Genomic DNA, 25,766 nt, shown 5'->3' on the forward strand with positions numbered 1-25,766 from the left:
TATACATCTTTTATTTTACTACAGCAGTTCCAAATTATTCAACTTCTTGATGAATGATTGGTTTATGTTTTCGAGAACCTGTATTTTCTAATTTTAAAGATATTTTCCTGGAATTTGTTATGGTTGTTGGTCCACTCGTGAAAGTTTTCAACCGCCGAAGTTCTGTAAATGCTGCGTCAATATAATTCTGTTGATAGCAAAGCTTAACAACCAACACACATTCAGGCAATACAATTGACTACATATTTTTCTTATCGCGCTCTCTTTGCTCATCTGTACACCTTTACGTACATTACATTGTAAAGCAATTGGAATACTTTTTGACAACCTGATATTAAAAAGAAGAGAAAAGAAAATAAAAGAAAGGAGAACTGATATGCACTACTGCTCAAAAGTTTTCGAACACCCTGGACTTCTGTAAGCATTTACAAATGCTATCTATTATTATTATTCTATTATTTTGGCACGAGAACTTTACCACCTTACATCAGATGTACTGCTGCTTAAAACATAGAATTTGACGCGAGTTGAATTTAGTTCTGAGAGGTACTGCAGATGATATGTCAATTTATAATTCTTAAAATATATTAAAATGTCAATTTATAATTCTGTATATATACATACATATATATATGTATGTATGTATATATATTGCATTGTATAAACAAAAATGTGGAAGGTGAGGCAAGATATTAGTTTTAGTTAGAAAGTGTAGAGATAGAAGGTCAATACAGTGACAAAAATTTGATACAGAAAGTATTTTCTCCAATTTTGCAATTATCTATATCTTATAGATATGATGGCTTTAAAAAAGCTAAAAACGCCATTCTTTGAAAATTGTTTACGACGGTAAATATACATCCTTCTCTGCTCAATTGTCGCTCAGTGGAAGCGTATATGTAATGCTCGTCGTTACTATTTCAAAGAGCAACATAGGAGCATACAAAACTATCGTAAGCACTTTTCAAAGTATGGTATTTTTGGCTTTTTAAAAGTTAGCATATCAACAAGCTATAAAGAACTGCAAAATTTGGAAAACTACTTTCTCTTTCAAATTTTTCTCACTACATTGACCCTCTATGTCTACACTTTCCAAATAAAACTAATATCATGCCTCACCTTCCATACTTTTGTTTATACCTGTACTATGTAATATCTATATCAAATTGCCTTTTTTTTTCAATTTTAATAGTTAACTTGACATATAATCTGCAGTAACTCTCACACCTCGATTCAATTGTCTCAAATTTGATGCTATAGGCAGAAGTGCCTCTCTGCAGGGTGGAAAAGCTCTCGTGCCAAAATAATAGGACCACAGTAGATGCTTACAAAAATCCGGGGTGTTCGAAAACTTTTGAGCAATACTGTAATATTATCTACAATGCATATACAACATCAGAAGCTTTAATGAAAAAGCCATACATCAACATCAGCAACAACATCAACAGAGATACATTCTAGGCACAAAGAATGTGATTCTGAGATGCTACAAGAAATCTCTGAACTATCAATGTAAAGAAATCTCAAAGTTTTATTGTCTATTTTTTACAGGTATAGAGCGATTTGACATTTCTTGCCACCTAATTCAGGAAGAGAATTAGTTATCAATAATAAATTAACTTCATAGTTACTGCACAAATATTCTTTTTTTTAATCTTGTTTCATTGAGCTGAGTTGATTTTGAGTTTAACGTCCCGTTCAGCAGCGAGGCTATATGAGACGTAGACTTACTGATTAACGTGGAATCCGAACCACATGAGCTCCCGCCGGGAACCGAACCCGGGTTTCCCACGCCAAAGGCGCGTACGCTAACCGCTTAGCCACGGAGGAGCTCAATCTTGTTTCATGTCAAGTATATTATGTTCCACATTGAAATAACAGGATAATATTAATAATTCGTTATTTGACTGACTTTTCTAAAATGCATTTTCACAACTGAAAAATTTTTAAATTTCAATTTCGAAATAAAATATTTTCACGTATATTTTTGTTTAAGCGAATTTTGAATATTATATGTAACAAGAATTTAATTACGCTATTAACGTTTTCCAGCTTCATCCGTTGCATTTGCTACTCTCGGTGTGAGGGATGGCAGCAAACAACCAGGTAAGCACGGACTTACTATGATTTAGTTTAAATAGTGAAACTGCATTATATTCTGCATTATATTCTTTAATTTCTTTATACTTAACTGTTATGGTTTTCTTTAAATTTAATTTTTGATACTTGTTCTATTATAATAGTTATTAATTAAATGGATAAAAGTTGTTAATAGTTAACCCAAAGGAAAATTAAAAGATAACAATTGTTGCAAGATCCATAAGATTATATTCATCTTCTGTACCTTACATCATTCAATTTGTTGAACATTTGTGAAAGTTCATTGTGAATGATCAACTTACACATGAACTGAATGTTTCTAATTCCTTCTTTAGCAGTAAGTAATGATGAGAGATTTTCGTGGACACTTTCCACAATATTAAGTCTTAATGCGATTTCATAGTAAATTGTATCTAGAATAATTTGCACGGATAGTAGTTATGTTCAATCAAGAATTTTAAAAAAAAGATAAAAACTTAAATAAATAAATAAATAATAAAATGGATATCACTCTCACTTTGTCCATATTTTTATAGAGTACATTTAAGCTTTTTTGGAAATCACCTTCTGATATATTACGAATATACATAAAGGACAACTAAATATTCTTAGTTACAGTTATAAAAAATAAAAGAACTCCTTAAAATGTAGTACAATAATTATACTAAAACACTTCTGACTGCTATATTGTTATCTCCGTCCTGCTATATTGCTTGAAATCAAAGTTGTCAATGTCCAAATCATTGACATGCATCTTACATCCCAGTTATACATCTATGTTCGGGGTGCAGTTCTTGTCTAGCTGCCCTATGTTCAAATTTAAGCGCAAATATTTAATTATAAAATAAAAAAAAAGAAAAACTTCTTCAATGACCTTTCAATAATACTATTGGATTTATATAGAGTTTTAGTTTTTTTTATATCAAGAAAATTTACTGTATTTTAAACGTTATGAAACGTTAGTTGTTATTTTTTTAATGTATCTCAATTATTATTTTTTGTAATTCTGTAGAATATTTCTTTTGGAGGTATCTAGTACATAAATCTCGCTCAAACAGTAAATCTGCATACCTATTCTTTTCAAATTGTTCGCAAAGTAATTTTTGTATTCTGTAAGATATTTCTCAATATTCTTTCTCACTTCTATTGCTATATTTAAACCAATTCATATTTATTAAGTATACTTCCCCATTCATTTCTGTCCCTTAACACAAGTTTAATGGCGTGTGCGTCATGTCCAGGCAATTTCACGAACTGGTATTTAACTATTAGGGTATCGAATCATTTTGCTAATTTCAAAAAGATAAAAGGTACGAGCCATCGTACTAAACTTTCTCGCTACAATTCCTTAAATTCAATCATGATGTATTGCAGTTATTAATGGAACATTTTCCTGTGAAGTACGGACAAAATTTTCGAAAAATAGTCAAACAAGAACTCACTCCCAAATTCTTTGTAGGTTTTACCATTAAAAAAAAGACTTATGAAATTTGTTACGGTTATTAATGAAATATTTATTTATAAAATACAAAGCAAATCGTCTGAGTCGTTTTTGAGAAAATCGTCAAGAAGAGAACACACACAAAAATAAAGTACATCCCGTAGATTTTTGTCAGTACAAATGAGTTATGCCATATTGTCAGATTGCTAATGAAATATGTATTATTTAAAAAAATATGAATAAAACTTCTGAGTTGTTTTTGAGAAAATTGTTAAAAAAATAAAAAAACTACTCCTCGTAGATGTTTTCAGAAGAAATGAAATCCACATTTTCAGATTATTAATGAAATATAAACATAATGGGATAAATCGTTTTTGGCAAAATCTCAGAAAAAACTCACCCCCAAGAATAAAATACTCCTCATGGATTTTCCTCAGATAAATGTCTTACATCACAGTATGAGGTTTTTACTGAAATATTAATTTACGAAATACAAACAAAATCGTTATAGCTATTTTTGAGAAAATACCATTTTTTATATTTTCACCACACAGTAAATACCCATATTTGTAGGGGTAGGAAGAAAATTCGAATCCTCCTCCTGGAGAATCACATAAAAAACTTTAAGTTTAAAATTTGGTTCAGATATGTTGAACAGTATGGCCTCTAAGCGTGTGTACATGAAGACGAACAGACTAAAAGGTGTAGAGAAAATAACGTTTTCGGTATCTATGAGCCATTAAACGTGTAAATGTGTTGAAATCTCGAATTCGATTTTTTTCACGATTACTATATTTTTTTCTCTCCTTTCGTTGTTTCAAAGTAATAATCGAGTCTGTTTTCAAACCATAGCGCAGTGTAACTATTCTATTACAATTCAAAGTATTTTTACACTTAAGACTATGAATGTTTTCACTTGTACCGGTAGTTTTCTTACGCTTCCATATATAAGGGTCGATTTTTATTTATTTTATTTAAGTTTTGGTGTAGATCTTGCTCAATCGTTACCTGTTGTCAGCCATCCGTGAGTGTGTGTGACCTACAGACTTTCAAAAGGGGCAAGTTTTTGGTGCCCGCCTAGTTTGCTCTTTATGTGATAATAGTTGCAAGTGTCCTGGGGTATCTCTAGTTATTGTATCAAATATCATTCGAGTATACAGTATGAATGGGAAATCCTCGACTACGAAACAATGGTAAGCGAGAAGCGAAACATTTTGTTAAGAACAGGAGGGGCTGTTAAAACAAATTGTCACCCGAATTAGGATGACTGTCAGGAAAGTGTCCTAAAAACTTCCACAAAAGCAGTGATGCGAGAAGTCCACTGTTCTCCTGCCACACCAAAACGTAAAATAAGTCAATGAATATTCATAACAACACTATTATCACCAAGGTTCTCGGTGAAACTGGTGAATGTCAAAAATAGACTATAGTGGTGCAATGACCACATAAACCACAGCAATGGAAGCAAGTTAAACGGTCAGATGAATCCATCTCTACTTTATTCCCCTGCAGGACGTGTGTACATTGCGAGATTGCCGTCACATGTGTGACGGTACAGTCTAGACCTCTTGCTTCCAACTCTTAGACATCGAGACGGCTTTGTTATGATGTGAGCAGTCATATCCTGGTATTCTGCAAGTACTATTGTTACCGTTCATGGAATAATCATTTACAATGTCTAAACGTCTATTATGAAGGGCCATGTCTATCCAAAGGTGCATATATTGTTTCCTTCAGTTAATGAAATCTACATAGATTGTATAGACCTAAATCACATATCTAAGATATCCAAGCATGGTTTTATTAGTATCAACAGGACCTAACACACCTCTCCTGGGTTCCAAAATCATCACATTTAAATTTAATTGAACCATTGTGCTCTGTATCGAAAAACAGTGTGATGTTTCGTTCTTTTCACCGTCTTTTCTAAAGGAACTGGATGGGGTTTCAAGAAGAATGATACAACATCCTATTATACACAATTTGGATTTATATGCTTCAATTTCGAGGGGAATCTAGGCTGTCCTGCCAAGAGAAATTGCACTGTCTATTAGATATGACATACTCTCTTTTGATAGATGGTCACATTCTCCTGTCAATATCCTGTATGAGTTCCGAAAGAACTTTAAACATACTATAACAGATATCAAACAAACAGATAATGAATAGTTTTTTTCCTCATTGAATGAATATATTGTAACTACTTTTGAAACTTGCAAATATCGGTACACACTCACAAAAATACGTTTAATACATTTTTCTTGTTATTTCCAGGTCGCAACGAGTACTCCTCTATTGATCGGGAAAATGCTGCTAGATATAATCTTGCAACGAAAGTTATGAGCAACGGGGTTGAAGTTATTGTTGCAGGTAATTACTTTTAATATGTAATACCTATTACATTTTATACTTAACTTACACTTACATAATTCCGTTGTTTCGTGTAATGTTATTTCTTTCTTTGTTTGTTTCTTTCAATAGACTACTTCTGTAATTTTTATAAGTATAAATATCTGCAAGAGTAAGTATTTTAAATTTTTTTAAGTGTGTAGAAAACAGACAAATCAACTATATGTAGTCCGCTATCTTGAATGACGCGATGTAGGAATGAGTAGCCAGAGCGATATCGAAAAATAATACCAACAAAAGGGTCAAAACACTACGAAAATTAATTCCATATTTGAGAGTGAGGCTTAAGGTTAGATTTCTCGTAGAAAGAAAGGTAAAACTCATCTATGGAACAGAAAAATTAATGCCGTATATACATCAACATTGTATTTCCATGAAAACAGTAAGTGTATAAGATATATATATATATCTTATACACTTACTTATATAAACTTATAATGTCTTATTTAGTTTAAATGTGTATCCGAATTTGTATCTAGCTATTAAACAATTAGATACAATGAAGCCAGTCTAAGTTGTCCACTCTTTTTCTAGAGGAAACATCCACCTTAATTCAGCTAGACAGCTTGTGGATCAGTAATAACATGTAACTAAGTTTAGATAGCTTGATGTGTATATACAGCCACATTAAACAAGTGGTGAAGCTAAAGAGCTAGTTAGCTTAAACGCTGTAAATGTAACGTAAACTTATAATATTATTAATAATAATAAAGTTATATTTTTTACACAATTATAAATTTTTGAACTATTTTGTATTATTTTTATAAATTAGTGTTGCATCTCTCGAATAGAGATGTAAACATGATTAGAAAGTAAGCAAATGTCACTTATAGTAACAAATATATATGGAACTTAAGTCTTATTGATACCTTATACTTAGGTTTCTTATAATTTGATAGAGTTTATTATAAATTTTCCCAAACGAAGAAGCTAATTTATGTCAGATAATTATATATATATATATATATATATATATCCAAAAGTTAGGAAGATTTGAACAAAAATATTTTCATTATCCTTAGGCAGTATTTAAATTGGCCCAAAAATAAATAAATAAATAAATAAATAAGTATGAAAATAAATTAAAAGTTAACTATAATATAGTATTAAATACACCAATAATTTTATTTGATATTTTATACCTATTACTGTTCAGAAAGTCAACATTCTTTTGTTTTTCTTAGCATTTTCTTTTTGAAGGAACTAAGTAGATTTGTAGAAGCTACTTAAAAATAAGCTTCTTATTTAAGTGCAATGCCTGTTATGATAAACAATTTACAAAGAGAATGCAGAATATTTAAAGAGACAAAGACATCCTTGTAAGACAAATGATGTTGTTAATTTTAAGACAAATGGTTGAGACTTTTCTGGCCTCTTCCTCACTGAACATCATTCCACTGCATTACATAACTAATGAAATGAGTTTTTTCTCTCTCTTCACAATTTTATAACTCGAATAAAATGAAAAATATATCATTACATTTTCATTTCTAGGTTGTGTACGGTAAAATTGATGAAATGTTCTTTTTTGAAAATCCGTTACTAGGTAATTAAGTGTATACCTATTGTTTGGTACTGTGGAAATATGTATCAATTATATTATTCTTGTGATTGTTAAATATTTATATTGTATCTCTCATTCATTAAATATGTTGAATACTTTACAAACGTAGATGTTTAAATCATATCACTGAAATTCACTCGTTTCATGCAGAACTCGTTTCGAAACTTTCACATATGTGTGGCCATAAATTTCAAAACAACACAAGTCGTCTTCATTACGCTAAATATGTTATGCGTGCTATTACGGATTATCGTGGCAATCGTAATAGTACAAGTAGTTTAATCGTGAAGTATTTTACTATATCAGTAAGCATCACAAGTTCATCAAACAGTAATACTCTAAAGTCACTGACCATAACGCATGTAAATAGGGTTTATAACTTCATGGAATTGAAATATCTAGGAAGCATGAAATGAAATGAAATCTTTTAGTTTTACGTCCCACGTTTATGTCGGCTAGGCTAAAGGAGGCGGTAATGATGAGCAATAAATGCAATGGTGGAGTGAATGAAGTGCAAGGACTCCGAGAAAACCCACGCACACGATGTTTGTCCACCACAAAGTTCATCTGGCACGACCTGGGATCGAACCGGGAATCCTAGGCACCTGAGGTGAAAGCTCTACCACTGAGCCACCGTGGCAACATCTAGGACACAGCTAAGGGAGAAAAGAAGTACATAGAATAAAAAATAAATAAATGAAAATAAAAATATTGGAAATGTAGAATGACAGCATTTGGCCTTGATTTTAAAGAAACCTTAGTAACGACAAAGTTTTCGTTCTTGTACCGGCGCTCCGACACTCAGAAATGATCATGAAATTTATAATACACCCTGTTTCAAAAGGAATACACGTATTTCAAATGCATATATTTATTAAACTTTAAGACATACCAATATGAAATTTTACACATATATTTATGAACCTCTCAAGTTCATATTACAGTTCAAAATTCAAATTACAGATGTTCAATATGTCCTCCATCAGCGACACGAACAATATCACATCGATACTCAAATTCCTCCCATACTCAGGCAAGCATGTCCTGCGTCACTGATGTTATGGCAGTACTGATCCGGTTCTTCAACTGTTCCAGGTTCTGTGGGAGTTGTGGTACATAAACGTTGTCTTTAACGAAACCCCACAGGAAGAAGTCACAGGGTGCCAAATCCGGTGACAGTGGAGGCTGCTAAGTCACCGGCTCCTTGACGACCAGTCCAACGGTTCGGTAGAGTTTCATTCAGATATTCATGCACTTGGCGACTCCAGTGAGGGGGTGCCCCGTCTTGTTGAAAAAATGAAGTTGTCTTTGTGCAGCTTCGAAAACAACCAGTTTTGTAACATAGCGAGATACTGCTGACTGTTAACCGTGTTTCCATTAAAGAAGAATGGGCCGTAAACAGATGATCGGGATATCGCACAAAACACATTTGGGCGAATCTCGTACATGTTCAATGACTGCGTGTGGGTTCTATAGGCCCCAAACATTCGAACATTTTGTTTGTTTACCTGACCACTAACACGGAAAGTCGCTTCATTACTGAACACGATGCGTTGTGCAAAAGTATTATCATTGTCAATAGCATCCAGAATCTCGTTACAAAATGCCACATGTTTGCGTTTGTCATCAGGACGCAGAGCTTGTAACAGCGGTAACTTGTACGGCTCCATAACCAACCGACGTCTCAAAACACGCCAAATTGTTGTTGTCGGCACATGTAACTCCCGACTGCCACGACGAGTTGATTTTGAAGGAATACGTTGGAAAGCAGTTTGAATTCGTGCAAATTTTCTTCGGGAACACGAGGGTGGCGAGGACTCTTTCCTTTACATACACATCCTGTATCTACAAACTGTCGATACCATCTGCGAATGTTCCATCCATCCGGAGGATCAATTTGTTACCTAAACCTGAAACGTCTTTGCACTGTAATCACGGAATTGCACTTCGCGAACTCGAGAACACAAAATGATTTCTGCTGCGGAGTAGCCATTTTAAACATATGACGGTTACCAAGCAAAATAGAAGACAACTGCCATCTAGTAGCTATTAATATAAACTAGACTGTATTCGTTTCTCCAATAGCCGATCCGAGGCGCAGCGATCGACAGTTTGGACAAAATAATTCTTCGTAATACGTATATTCTTTTTGAAACAGGGTGTATTAACAAACAATTAACTTACATTGTACATAATACAGATCATAACATGAAATGAAAGAAATACAAATTTTTCTTTCTTAAAGACTTGTTAACTTGTTTGCTGATCTAAATATCCATCTATATATATAATATATATGCAGGGCGGGCACAAAGTCGGTTTCTCCAATATGTGAAGAAATAAAAGAAGCTAGGTGACTTGACAATCTTTATTATACTTACAAATACTGTTCAAACTATCTCCCACTATGTTCCAGTGGCAAAGCTTGAAGGGAGACAGGGAAGACAGCGTCTACCCTTTAGAATTTTATATGTATTAAGCCATTAAGCTTAAATTACTAACTTAAAATTTTGTAATTTAAAGATTCTAAACTTAAAATTTCCTATAATTTATTCTGAGCTTTTTTTTTAATGCTTCCATATGAAAGACAGAAAGCAAAGTGTCTCGTGTAACCTTGAACATTATTTCTCTGCTGCATCCATTTAACTTGCATCAACCTATAGAAGCGTAGGAGAAAGGCCACGTGAGAAGTTAAAGTCCAAAAACTAGCGCTGTGTAGTAGTACCTGCGAAAAGACATTTGCTGTTTTGTCTACGTTTAGAAGGTTGCCTATCTTGTATATTTTAAGCTGGATTTGTAAGTGACAAAAGCAGACCGCTATTTCTTCTTATTTGTTTTTATTTTAAACCATCTTTCGAGGTCCCTCTATTAAATGTTAAATTGTTAAAACGTACCCTTGAAGAACATTAGTATATACTCTCTCTCTCTCTCTCTCTCTATATATATATATATATATATATATATATATATTGTTCCTATGTGTCTCCAACATCAGAATAAAACGAGACCCCCTAACGAAAAGTTGAGAGGTATTGCCAAGTCTATCATTTTTATTTTTCGCGAGAGTGACAAGTACTTTTACATGTCCCGGTAAACGCCCCCCCCCTCTCCTGAGACCACCTAATTCGAAGTTTAAAAAAAACGCTTCGTCTTGGTCTGGAGCCTAGACCAAGGTACCCGTGACCAAATTTTGGTAACTCAGTCCACTCGTCTGATCCCCAGGACGCATACATACACAAAGACAGACAAACACACAAACAAACTCACTTTTATTTATATTAGATTCTTCGCTCAATCATTGTGCAGATGAAAGATTTGAAAAATACAAAAATCTGGTCATTGTAAAACTAATAAATTATAACAAGTTAGTATATAACAACAAATCCTATACGGCAAACTGAATGACTTCATATCCACCTTTTCTAACACTTTTTGCTCTGATCAGCTTAAGAATGGACTTATCAACTTATGTTCCGATAGTAACCAACACATTTCTCTTCCCGAATACTTGAAATATATTCTCAGTAATGAACTTCAAAGAGTATATCAGGGAGACAACAAAGCTGCTAAATATGGTATTGAGCATTCCATCAGCTTCAGTTTTTTTAAAACATTCATTGAGTGCCCTGAAAAGAGTGAAAACTTACTTAACGAGCAGCATGACAAATAATGAACACTTCCTTAATTACGGACATTTACAATAACGAACTTGGTGTGGAAGCTTTGTAGGATATCTGAATCCAAAGAAAAAGCTATTAATATTTTCGCCGAAATGAACAACAGGGTATGGAGATCATTTACAAAACTGTAAGGTGTTAGGTAAGGTAGGCCCTATTTGGTATTAGGTTAGGTGTTGTAAGGTGTTTTACTTCTGTCGTTTTTTTTTTTTTATTTTACAGCTCATTTCTAAGGTATTTAGAAATGACTATCCCTAAAGAGGGTATGGGGAACTAATGTCCCATTTCTAGCAAACGTGGTACCATACAGAAATCTATATTTAGGAAAAAGAAATACTATACACCAAATTTCATTAACTATAAAATTTTATACTTAAAGGAACAGAGTAAACATTTATTGCAAAGAATATTGAAAACTCAAACATTAATACTATATTTATGAATTATCAGAAGTCATCTTACTTGGAAAAGTGATTACTGTATATCAACATCCTTTATACGGTATGAAATATCAGAACTCTAAAAATAGAAGTAAAAAGCAAATACCCTACAATATATATATATATATATATATATATATATATATATATATATATATATATATATATGTGTGTGTGTGTGTGTGTTTGTGGTGTGTGTGTGTGTGTGTGTCTGTCTACCCCAGTTTTTTACAGCACGATTCGCCACTGCTATGTTCAATATACAAGGTATGCTTGTTCAGCAGTATACGATACAATCGTCATGCAATCCTAGAATAATTGTTTGGTTAGCTATTTCACGGTACAAATTCTGTAGTTGCCTAGAAAACATCTCATCTTTTACAATATCCCACATGGAGAAGTGGCATGGTGTGAGGTCACAGAAACGAGATGGCTAATTTGTCGTACCACAACGACCAATTATTCAGCGAAATGTTGATCCAAGAAATCCCTCACAACAACACCAAAGTGTGGCAATGCTCCATCATGTTGATACGTGAACTGAATGTTTTCGTAACAAAGCTTATTTTTAAGTTCTGAAATGGCAACTTTCTGCAACATCCGAAGGTTTGTGTCACTGGTAACAGTTCCTTTAGAAAATAATGGTCCTATGACACCACCACTCAAAATACCACCCCAAACAGTGACACCAGGAACGTTTAACTTTTCTGTCACAATTTCGTATGGATTGGTGTCACTCCAATAAAAACAATTGTGTCTCTTTTTGCGACCGTTCATCTTGAATGAGGCTTCATCTGATTACAAGATTCGTTGCCAGAAGTCTCTCTCAGCTTTGTTCCGAGTAAGAAACCACTAACAGAACTCAACACGGTGATCTGCATCACATTCGTGCAACGTGTGCAGAAGCTTTAGCCAGCAAGGTTTCATCTTCAAATTCTGTCCCATGTTCCTTAAAGAGGTACATGTTATGTTATCACGTGCACATATTTTGGTAGATTTCTTCGGGCTAGATACACAACTCTGAACAACAAGTTCAGTGTTTCCTTCATTTCGTATACTTCGTAGCCGTCCGCTTCGCAGTAGACCATACACAGAACCTGTAGTCTCGAATTTTTGGTTCAGATTTCTTATGGCTTGATGTGACCGTGGTTTCAAGCCTGGCAATCTTCTTCTGAAGTCTGCTGTCTCCACATTTATGTTTTTGTTATGTTTCCATGAAGCATGTAGGACGAAAATACGTTGTTCCTTTGTTAATTTGCGATTAACCTTAACACTTGTATTATTCGGCACAAGTTCACTCAGTAAACAACTCTCAAACAAAACATGTACAAAAGCATGGTAACAACTCCCACCTACGCTAAGAAATACAGTAGTGCTAATTCAAGTACAAAAGAACCTTGTTGATAGTTCACAGCGACTTTGAACTCATCCTATAGATAGATAGATAGATAGATAGATAGATAGATAGATAGATATAGATAAATAGATATAGATATAGATATATTCTTCTCACCCGCATTTCTTTATTTTCTTCTCCAAACTGTAGACAATGATGACAGTTTACATTGGAATCTATTTGGTAGGAATAATACATTAATTAAATTTCATGATCTTGATTGTTAATGAAGTAAAAAGAAAAATAAAAGGTACGGGCTACCGTACTATACTTTCTAGCTCCAATTCTTATATCTCAATCATGTTGAGCTGTAGTTATTAATGAAATATTTTCTTGTGAAGTACGACCAAAATTATAAGATGTTTTCAGAAAAATACACTCAGAGAAAACTCACCCCTAAAAGTAAACTATTGCTTTGTAGATTTTTCCATGGTAAATGTTTTATGCCATTTGTTACAGTTATTAATGAAACATGTATTTACATCATATGAACAAACTCGCCTGAGTTGTTTGTGGGAAAAGAACACATACAAGAATAAAGTACATCTTGTAGATTTTTTTCAGGACAAATGAGCTATGCCATACTGTAAGGTTGTTCATGAAATATTTATTTATGAAATATCAGCATACTTTCTTCTCTCCTTTCGTCACTCGAAAATAAAACTAAAAGATTAATACAGAACTAAGGAGAACACAAAAATAATTCTAATAGATTTATATAAAAATTCGGGGAGAATATGAAAGAGTAAAATTATCACCCATTATAACCTAGCATTAATTGAAATATGCTTTACATTAATTGAAATGCATTTCAGTGTGATTAAATATTGGTTTCGCACAATGTGAAAGTATTGAAGAATATCGTAAACCAAATTATAATTACTTTTAGTTTATTTCCTTCAGTTGGGTTAACATAATCTGTATTGAATTCCCATAAGCACTATAAAAGAATATTTAACTTTTTTTAGAACGAGATAGTGAGTATTTAACATTAATTCACTAATCATATTTCTTTGATATAAAGTCAGACTATGATTATGTATTACGTCAATTCACTACAAGATAAAACAATATATATTGCAACACAGATAAAAAAAAAAAAAAAAAAAAAAAACTACTTCCAAACTAAGCTACTCTTTATTTACGGATACAGGTACATGCACACAAACTTCAAATGTACTTTACTAATTTTTATCCCCATGCTACTAAATAATATTCTTCACAGTACTTCTGACAAGCCCACTTGCATACTCTAACTTCATTCTTGCTCACACGAACTCTTGACTCATGCCAAAGCCGGCCATCCTCATGCCCCATCACAGACTATTGACAGTACTCTCACACTTTTCACAGACTATTTGCTATACCACATTGTCCACAGATTATTGACTATTACACTCTTCCACATTCTTCACATATTCACTATTACATATATACTGGTATATATATATATATATATATATATATATAGATAGATATAGGTATATTAAAATTTTAGAGATATGCACATAAATTTTAGTTTCTCAGAATTTTCATTGATAAACTTTAGAGTTCTGAAAATCATGCCTTAATTACCTGACTTTACAATTTCACACATTTTTAGTGGAATGTATATTGAATATTTCTATACTTTCATTTAGTATTTCTTTTGCGCTATTTTATTTATAAGTTATTTATCGTCTATAGTAATAAATCCATCCTCTTAATTTATCGTTATTTTCTTTGTCTTCACAGGAGATAAAACTACATTGCCAGGAGAAGAAATTTTGCGAGTTCTTTCTACAGCTTCACGGCCTATCACCTTGGCACCTAGCACTTTGTCTGACCACATGTTAATGAAACTTCCGAGCAACGATAGAGAGGTATGGTTTGAAAATACACACAAGAAAGAAAACTAAACATGTATTCCATAAATTTTAATAACACAATGTTGTCATTTTTGTTTTCAATTTTATTAATGGTTTGTCCAATCGTACTCAAAAGTCATGACGCTTACATGAAAGTTACAATCTATTTTCCATACATTTAATATTTAACAATTTTCTCAACATTCTTTATGGTCATAACCTTATTTATTGCAGTATTAAAATGATAAAGACGATCTTAATTTGGTTTAAATTTTTTCACTAATCAGGAGCTTCTGATCTCAACGTTACTATCTTGAATAATAGATTTATATTCGATGAAAAGTTGTTTAGCCTTTCTTCTCTGGCTTACACTTTAAACTTCCGGTTAATCGAAGTTAAGTCTTCCGGTTAAGTCTGTGGTGCAGATGATTTTGTGCTTGATTTTAGGAAAGACACAGAGGTTTCATTGCTGACCTAGCTTCGTAAATTAATTGAAGTAGTTATTGAATTCAGATGAGACGAAAGGAACAGATGTGCTGACCAGACAAAATTTAATAAACAAATCGTTTGCTTGGCCGTGGCCATTAATGAATTACATTACTATAGACTTACCAAATTATTCAATCTTGTGATCCCAATATCCTTTTCTTACGGTTCTTCGGAAACACATTCTAGAAGATAGAAATTAATTTAGCAGCGACTTTCTTTACATATATCAGTTGTTCATTCCATCTTAAGAGGAAGACAAAAAGAAAATTGTGTTTTTCTTCATAATATTACTTTAAATATACATTAAAAACATTAAAAATATAAAAACATTAAAAATTAAAATTAAGATTAAAAACATTAATATTATCATTTTAATGCTAGAAAGGTATTTTTTTATTATTCAAAGTTCTAGCTTTTATTGTTTTTAAGTATTTTATAAAAATTCCTATATTTTAGTTGGAAACCATTTGTATTTCACTATCGTAGAACACAAAAGGAAATCCTAATGATATGTCAATTTTTAACGATTAGAAAATACATACGAATAAGTTCCCGTTAAATATAGAGAGAATTCCTTCAAATTATGCATTAAAAATAATTAAAGGAATAAAGATAGAAATGACTGTTTTAGAATAATGAATAGTTTTCAGAAAAAAAATCTGTGAGTGTCACTGATTTTCTCTGAGAATGTTCGATTTTCGTCTTTCTAATCGGGTTAATATCGGTTGCAATAATGTACACAATATATTGTTTAGAACAGAGCTAATGATATGCACAAAATCAACTCTATCAACTTCTAGTTGATCGTAACTTTAATTCTGAGTTGCAAGATATTTTGGAAAATCTTGTTTTGTTGAGTTACCAATTATTTTTATTCACGATAAAAGAAAATCTTTTATGTTTTAATGTTTAAAGAAGAAGATTTTGGTTGTTATTTTGATTTTAACGTCCCTTGCAGCTATGAGACATTGACCTACAGCTTAACGTGGGATTGAATCACATGAACTCCCAAGGGGAATCGAAGCCGGGTCTTCCACGCCAAAGGCGCGTACTCTAACCGCCGGAAAGTTTCGGAATTACAATACAAAACATATGTAAATGGGTTGTACGATTCCCTTAAACATACACGTCAGTTATAGGTTAATACATCTCTCGAAAAAAGTAAACTTCGAAAACGAAGAAACTGTAATTACCTTTGCATCGTCCTATTTTTCTATGAAGCTGCTGGATTTCCGGTGGTCGGGGTTGTCGAACCCAAAATTAAGCAATTACATTAAAAAAAAAAAAAAAACTTAGGACTTAGGGAAAGGCAATCGTTAATTTTTGTAAGAAGTAACCTTTAGGGTACTATGTGATGAATATAATTATCTTCTTTTGTAATAAAAAAATCTATTGAATGTTGAACTTGAAATCAGTTACTGTATTTATGTAACTTACCATGTATAATCTTTCAAAGAATGGAACCAAACATAATTTCTGACTACTATATGTTTGAAAATCTGAAATATTACCTAAATGAAAGTTTGAATAACAAGATTTTTTAAATATAATTTATTTATTTTTCCCTTTTATTTACAGAGTGCTCAAGTAAATTTATTGTCGTCACTCCAATCCCACACGGCTCAGTTTATCACCAAGACTTATCTAACAACGTTCACATATTTGACAACGTATTTGCACAATGATAGAACTATCATGTCAAGCAGAGAAGAAGTTATCTCCAACATAGTGACGGAAGAACTCAAACGAACTAAAGTGCAGCCTACTCCAACAATGACTTCAGGATTTACTCTCACTACAGGTTATGACAGCCCATCCTATGTAACGAACACTTACTTCACAACATATACTTATTTGAACACACTAATCGACGGTGAAGTTCCAGTTGTGGTTACTTCCAAAGAAACAGTGTCTAACACAGTTACAGCACCCGGCTCCGATAATGTGCCTACTACAGATTATCTACAAGCATCGGAGCCTACATATGATACTAATACTTATTTCAACACATTCACATTTACGAAAACTCTTTCTGAAGGTAGTGATGTCAAAGTATTTAGTACGAAGGATGTAGTAACTCAAGTGGTTATAACTGAAGCTCCAATTATCGATAAAACACCAATTGTAGCAGCTCCAAGTTCGCCATTACAACCAAATAACATACGTCCCACATCTACAACAGAGGTACTTAAAACTTACTTCGTTACGTACACCTATTATACCACTACTACTTTGGGAGGAAGTACGATCGTGAGGAGTAATGTAGCCACATCTTCGGAAGTCGTAACTGAAAAATTTTATTTGGCACCCAAAAAGACGCCATTAACGCCTCATATTCGTCCAACTAGTACCCACCCTGTGGTTTCAACATCAGTAAAGCATAAGATTCCAGAGAGTCATAGTGATGAATTGCCAGTTCATGTATATGCTACTAAGACATATTTGACTACATTTACTTATTTCACTACATATTTAGAAGGAGCAAAAACCGTCACCACTTCTAGAATTCATGTGTCTTCAAATGTTGTAACAGAGGCAATTACAACTGGATTGGATGCTGTTTATCTCGACTCGTTAAAGAGCTCCTTCCTTGCTCAAAAGTCTGATACTCCGTTAGTTACAACAGTTATGGTTGGGGGAGAAGAACTGGAGATAACTGCAATGCATCCCACAAAAACAGCCACTTCACCACAACCAACGACAACTCCAACTTTTGAAGACCACACAGAGTCTGAAGATGCAGCAGATGACGCTCACATTGGAGACCATGTTGTAGAACTAATGTCGTCTCAAGGAGTATCATCCATAACTCCGTCTAGCGATACTGTGATTACTGGTTCAACAATAATTTTCTTTGATGACGTTGATCAGAATTCTGTTACACCTACGGCAGAATTACAAACAAGTAGCTCCAGCCAAGTTCTTCCAAGTGAAGTAATTACAGGTGTAACTACAGTATTTTTCCCGCAAGAACCAGCCACTCATTCATCAGAAGAAACTTCTTCTAGAAACACGATAAACACAGATACTCCTGAATTTCTTCTAAGCAGTTTGTCATCATCTCCTCCACCAAGCTATTTAACCAGCACTATTAGTGCATCAACTGTCATTACGAACGAAAATGGTGTAACGACAACATTAGTACCAGGAGATGCTGTAATCGTATTAACCAGACCAGATGGCAATATAACTATGATTCCAGTTTCTGATCCTGCTTCGAAGAAACCAAATCCAAACGCTGAAGCTGTTAGCAATTCGCCTGGAAGTGAAATAGCTGTGAGTGATCTGCTAAGTCTTGGTTCGTTGGGAATTAATGGCTTAAATGCACTTGGTCCTGTCATAAACGCAATGGCTGGTTTGATTCAAAGTAATTTACAAGGTGGTGGTGTACGGCCAGTATTAAGAAGAAATGACACTACACCTCTGTATACATTACCAGGAACAACACCTTCGCCAGTGCAAGTTTACACACCACCTCAACCAGTTCATGCACCAGCAAGAGAACCTGTTTATATTCCTGTCGGAGGATTAGCTGCAAGTGTTAAAAAGAATGACAACTTTGATGATATCATAACTGATGATCCAGAAGGAAAATTAAGAACAAATGAAGATGAAACTATCTGGTTGAAAAATCAAGCATTCCCACCACTAGATCAGGATTCATCTGCAGTTGAGTTTCCAGATACTGACGATAGGCGACCTCTACTAGATAGACCTTCACATTTAGTAGTAGGACGTCCTACACATGAAACTCCTCTGTTACAAGATGGCATTCCAATACAACCAGGTCAAGTAATTACTGCTCATAGTGATGTCATAGTTGGTAAGCCAGCTATTTTGGGACCCCGTCCTAGACCAGGACCTACAGATTTTCCATCGCCAGTCGCTGGTGAAGTGGCCCATAATCACGTTCCTCATCACATTCCTTTACATTCCGTGCCCAAACCAGGATCTGATGTACCAATAGGCATGAGGCCACCTCCTCCCCCTCCTCCTCCATTAAGAAAGGATCAAGCATTTAGTGCTATTAATTTTGGACCTACTAGGGTATCAGTTATTTCCGGTGTACAAACAGTATTCTTAGGAAAGCCACCAGTTCATCATCCGCATATACCAGGTCCTATACATATGGTGCCATTAAAACCGGGAGGAAGACCACTACCTCATCCAACACCAGTACATCACCACCATCATCACCAAACGAGACCAGTTCCTCAACCAGTATTTATTCCTGGCCAAAATGTTATTGATAGATCAACAGGACAAATTAAGCCATCCCGTCCAACGGTAATCCACGGTGCAACTACTCAGTTCTTCGATGCAAATGGTAATCCGATTTCCGACCAAAATCAACCAAGTTTGGAAGCTGATAATGCTCAATACCCAATACCAAAGGAAGACATTTCTGATGTGAATAACTACCGCCAAGATGAATCTGAAGAACGACCTCTCCCCCCTGTAAATGGTCCACATGGAGGTAGGCCACCTCGACCTCTTCCTCAAGTTGGAGCTTCAAGATACCCATCACAGTCTCCAAATAGACCACCGCAACCACATCATGGATCCAGACCTATTCAGCAAGACTCGAAAGCACCACATTTTCACCCACCACATCATCCAGATTTCATTTCCGGCCCTGGTGTTCATCTCGTTCCTCATCCGTTTAGACCAGGTAATGGGCCAGGACCAGTTATAATTCCTCTAAACCCAGACAGTCTGAAAGTACCCACAACTCATTCTACAGACTTCATTCAAAAACCACAAGTTTCGTCAGTAAATGTAGTGACAGCAGAAGGTGTGGATAATGAGGACGAATTAAGAGAAGAATCAAATCAGAGGCCAGTAAAACCTGGGGAATTACCAAATGAGACCACTGAAGAAACGCCTGTATCTTCTGTTGGCTCAAGTGTTGTCAAGAAACCAGGAGTTGAAGCACCTTTTGAAGCAGGAGCATTTAAAGAAGGAGATGCATTTGAGCTAGAAGCTCAGGCAAACACTCCAAGACCTGCATATCCTTTCAAACCTCCCAGATTACCCCAAGGGCCAGGTGTGCATCCACCAGACTTCGAAAGGTATCCGCAACCTCATTTACCAAGACCATTTTCTACTGGTTTCCCACCCAGAGCACCAATATCTCCCGGTCAGAGAGTACCAGTTGTAGAGGTAAATCTACAAGATTCAACTCATAGACCAATAACAAGCAAACCTCCCTCAAGACCAGGAAAACCACTTAGGATTCGTCCAGATCATCCATATAAATTTGAACTTCCTGAGTTTGCAGTTGTGCCAACAGGACAAGGAAAACCACAAATACCAGAGTTTGAAAGACCGCTTGGAACTGAATCTGGTCAAAGGAGACCACAAGATGAAGCATTAGACCAGGATTCACCTCGTCCAGTGAACCAACAACGCCCAACTGGATCAAGAAGACCTGAATATGGAGATTCTAATTCACGACCAAGGCCTCTGCCTCCTCAATTTGAAGGCGAGTCAAACGGTCATGCACCAAAACCATTTTCAGGAAGTTCACGACCACCAAGACCTCGACCAACAGGAGCAAGTCCAGTTTCTCGTCCCTCAAATAGTACGTTTGATTCACAACGACCGCCAATATCAAATGGACATCCGGAACTCCGACCTCCACTTAGGCCACCAGTTCGTTTTCCACCAAATAGGCCAATACCTCCAAGAATAAGACCTGGTTCTCTTCCAACTGGTCCACCTAGGAAGCCTATAAGACCTCCACCAGAATTTGTCCTTGAATCTCCTGAGCCTCCAACTGTTCCAACAGAAATTGATCAGAGTAGCAAACGTCCTAGCTCACCAACAACCGACGCACCTTCAGTTTATCCGCAAGATGTTCAAATTATAGCTTCCATTGAAGGTGAAAACAAAATTGTTAGAACAAACGTAATTAGTGGAGACAAAACTGTAGTAATTGAACCAACAAATACAATATCACCTACAAAGACAGTAACACCATCAGTATATAGTAGTATTAGGCAACCACCAAGAAGGACTTCTGTTCGACCATCCGTGTTATCATCAAATACAGTTACTCCAATCTTGGAAAGCAGTATTTCTAGTCCATCTGATGGAGAAGTTGTTCATTTGACAACTTCAGCTATCACAACAACAAGCAAATCATCTCTAGGAGCCAAGAGTACAATCGTATCTGGAGCTACTACTATCTATGGAGGTCTTTTCACGCGACCTCCTAAAAGACCAACACCCACAAGCACAACTACGACATCGAAAAGATTACTCCATACTCCAATAAAAGATTCACACGAAAACGACATTACTAATATAGTAGGGGGAGATATTCCAACTAAATATGTTACCCATACTCAGACAATGACACAAACGGTTACCCATGTCGACACAACAGTAGTCTACAGTTTAGGTCAACCAGTGACCAAAACTGTTATATTAACTGAGACTGTAGCACCACAAACCATTATATCAACAATTATTGGCACCGTTACGGAGATCCACACATTAGAACCTTCTACTATGACAGCTACTGTTACAAAAACTGCAACAGCTACTATTTCGGCCACTGTAACAATTAATCCTCCAACTCAACCTCCGAGAAGAACCAGTACCTCTAAACCTAAAGAAGAAAATAACACTAGTCGCCTACCACAGTCACCAATTAGTGTTGCCGGTTTCCCATCGTTTGCTGCGAAACCTGACACAAATAAGAAACATGAGAACAGAGGAAGACCTAGTGTTCAAGTCGAAGTAGACCAAGAGGAAGCTAACAAAGGCATTGAATTAGAAAATGAAGTGAACAGGGTAGTTGAGAGTGGACCAGCTGACAGACCATTCTCCGTGGATCAACCAGAAGTTGTAGGCAGGTGTCAACCAAGTTGCAGTGCTGCAAGGAATGAAATATGCCAAGAAGTGGAAGGAAACTTCAGATGTCTCTGTAGGCCTGGATTTGCTAGAATGTTCCCAGATAGACCTTGCAAACGTAAGTACGATAATTTATTATTATTATTATTATTATTATTATTATTATTATTATTATTATTATTATTACGAAACACGTCTAAACATTATAAATATTACTATAGTATTTTATTCAATTTCAGAGTTTTGCAATTCAATATTTGCATATCATTGGTAGCCTTATTATTGACATAGTAGTTACATTCAATAATTACAACATTTAGAGTAATATACAATACTAAATTTTGTATATGCGTAGTTGCGGTTTTGTTACTATTGTATACTCTTATACCCTTGTTTCACGTATACAGATCAGTGCTATATGTGAAAACTGAAATACGAAGGAAGAAAAGTGTGAGTGAAATAAAATTCATACCTTGGATTCTTTATGCAACTATCCAGAAATGATTACAATTTCAGAACAGTATATCGCCTCTAACACTGACAAGTTAATAGGCATAAACCTTCTATGTGCTTCAATCAAACCCTCTATACATCGTGGCGTCGAATGAAACAGGTATTTGGTATGTCCACCTGCAACACCACTTGTATACGAGTTCATATGACGGAAACTGTCTACTGAAGAACCGTTACAAAAGAAGATGCCAACCAACTACACTTCACATGTGTTCAATGGGCGAATGCGGTGATCGTGTAGGCTAGGGGAGCAGCAGTACCCGCCAATCCTTGAAGATTTCTTCCACACCACGTGATATATGTGACCTGATTTTGTCTGGGTGAAATATGTCATCCAAAGTTGTCTGAAGAAAGCATGTCCTCGGCCATTGGAATTTCCTTGGTGTGCCTGACACTGGTGAGATTGGTCAATGCATAGCACCTGATAGCTTTCCATTTCACCACACCTGCCGTTCGACAACTATGAAGGTCGATAATGCACTATGGGAAATGTGCTAAAGCATGAAAGCATCTAACACGTCTGTAGACTCACGGTTCAATCAGGAATCATATAAAAACATTGCCATTTGCCACTCAACACTCAAGCGACAGTGCTCACACAACCATTGTAGCCTGAGGCATTTGTGATACTGGGTCAATGGACAAAGATATGTGTGCGGCTAGTCAAGAGTTCAATATATACCACTAAGTTGTCGATGCAAACAATTCCACGTGCGTTACTATATTCAGGGTCGAGCTAACACTGTGAACGACGCAGTGCAGTTCGTCACAATCATGTCGGACGTCACGATCGGACAAGATGTCTATCATCCTGTGGTGTAGTCAAATTGTGAAGTCAATGTACGATCGTCGCTGCATACATCTCATTTCTATCCCTTGGAGGTCCCTTGTGGCTATATGATTAACGTACACGTCTAAACGCGGGAGATACTGGCCAGATTCTCACCACGATCACATATAGTTTAAATCCTACGTTAAGCTGAAAGTCCACGTCTCATATAGCTTTGCATCTCACTGTTATGTCATGACATCTTGCCATGTGCGCGGCCAGAGAGATTACCTTTCTGCAGGTCAACCATGCGACCCATTTGAATGCAGTCATCTGTTTATTCTGCACTCTGTGACATCGACGAGGCATAGTGACATTTCCCATGTGGTTTCTGTTTGGTTACCAGACCACCTTCACTAATTAAGTATTTCGTAAACTAATCTTTAGCAGTACTACTTCGTATACTGAACCAAGAAATTTTCTGACCCCACATATTCGCCATTCGGCTGAAATTGTAATCATTCGTTATGTTACATACTGTCCTGCGAATTGCGGCGGTCAATTACCCGATTGTTGCTGCATACGTTTCTCTTCTGTCCATTGATTCCTGTCTATTGTCCATTTTCTTCTGTTCAAGATTATCTGCTATAGCCTTGGGGACCTTTGACGTGCCACTCATTGCACGATCATACAACTGAATTTGAATGCATTTTCGTTATTCTTTCTTGGTATTGCAATTTTCACAAATAGTAGTGTGTCGTACGCAATTCAAATGTTTGTCTTTGCATACAGTTACATTTAACGTATTTATTACGCAATAACTTTATCTGTAAATACAAAAGAATTGGGATAACATATATAAAGAAATGCATAAATAAACCTGTTTTTATTCATTACTTTTCTTCAATAAATAGTAAAAACAATTGGGAGATAGCACTTTTATGTGTACGAACGCACTGAACAATTGCATAATATTTTATGGGCATTCTATAGCAATTAGATGGCAGAGAAGAATATTTTGAAACGAAAATGGATTATATATGACTAATCAAATCGTGTATTCGATGGATTTGTTTTCTATTAAAGTTAGAGCTTCTAGCTCGATTTATCCAGAGCAGTCCTAGATTTATTACCTGTCCTCCTAAAAAAAATGTTCAAAACTCCAAATATCCTGGCTTTTCTCCAAAACATAAGTTAATATTATTCGTGTGATATTTTTTAAAAAAAAATACCGTAATCATAGATATTCAACCAATAGAAATAACCTATTCTCTGTTACTCACTTTTGGTATTATTAAATTAATTCTGATATTTCAGCAGAAAGCAAGTGTTTAACTATGACAATACTGAAAATTTTCATAGAGTATCCCGGTTTTTAATGTAAATTTTCAGAGGGTCTCTCGGTTATTTAGCTTGAAAATCTGAGTCCTAATTAAAGTACACTGCTGACCATTGTATTGTTAGCCATTAAGATTGTAATACAGCAAAAGATAGAGAGAAGACCAAATTTGGTAGACAATGCTTTATGATACAAGTAGGAACGTACGCAGAAATTTATTTCGTGGAAGTCCAAATTCAATATGAGGATAAATTATATTTAAAATTTTATAAAATCACCCGCAAAATTAGACTAAATTTACAGAAAAGTCCCAGGGACCCATCCCACTGTGTACATCTCTGGATACACGGATGAAAATGAATACATTTACTGTCCTTGAGGCTTCCTATGGAGTCCGAAGAGTAGAACGTACAGAGGTCAGCACTGCGTAGAGCTACTATGAATACCAATAACTGCTGCAATACGGCAAGGCATACAGAGGATTAAACGTTGGATGTGTCTGTTCAATCATAATCAATTGAAGTATGAGACTTTGGCAACTTACAAAAGATTATCTGCTAAAGCCGAAAGTGGGGAGGGAGGAATCTCGTGCGATCATATACCAGACATGTTTTCATAAGGGAATTGGCGGGTCAAAGAAGCATTGGTACCCGCTGCCCATCCAGGAATTACCGGGCATTATGTAGCACATGCGACCACGAAATATCCTGTCTGAAAACGTCTGATTCAAGAACGGAAAAGTAAACCACAACAGACATCAACACTTCATCGATGTAATGTTAGTTGGTTAACCGTTTCATCGTATGTGAGCGAGAATTAAATCCAATAGCGTCTCATACTGCAATATTAGTTGCCAATGCAGAATGCATGCCTCTTCTAATCTGTCGCTGAGGTACCACCAAACACAAATGTAACAACCGT

The 25,766-nt window shown here is 35.2% G+C and overlaps 1 protein-coding gene across 3 annotated transcripts in view; it reads left to right on the forward strand.

Annotated features, from left to right (window-relative positions):
- LOC145678508 (uncharacterized) overlaps nt 1-25,766 on the forward strand; it is a 382,498-nt gene that overhangs the window by 295,753 nt on the left and 60,979 nt on the right. For all 3 annotated transcript variants that reach the window (XM_081748733.1, XM_081748730.1, XM_081748732.1), the window contains exons 7-10: nt 2,053-2,106; nt 5,816-5,911; nt 14,762-14,889; nt 16,942-22,342. In XM_081748733.1, the coding sequence (XP_081604859.1) occupies nt 2,053-2,106; nt 5,816-5,911; nt 14,762-14,889; nt 16,942-22,342 (5,679 nt within the window). The remainder of the gene's footprint in view (nt 1-2,052; nt 2,107-5,815; nt 5,912-14,761; nt 14,890-16,941; nt 22,343-25,766) is intronic.

Source organism: Thermobia domestica, chromosome 2 (genome assembly GCF_964235325.1).
Source record: "Thermobia domestica chromosome 2, izTheDome1.hap1.1, whole genome shotgun sequence".
In the NCBI taxonomy this organism is placed as follows: Eukaryota; Metazoa; Arthropoda; class Insecta; order Zygentoma; family Lepismatidae; genus Thermobia; species Thermobia domestica.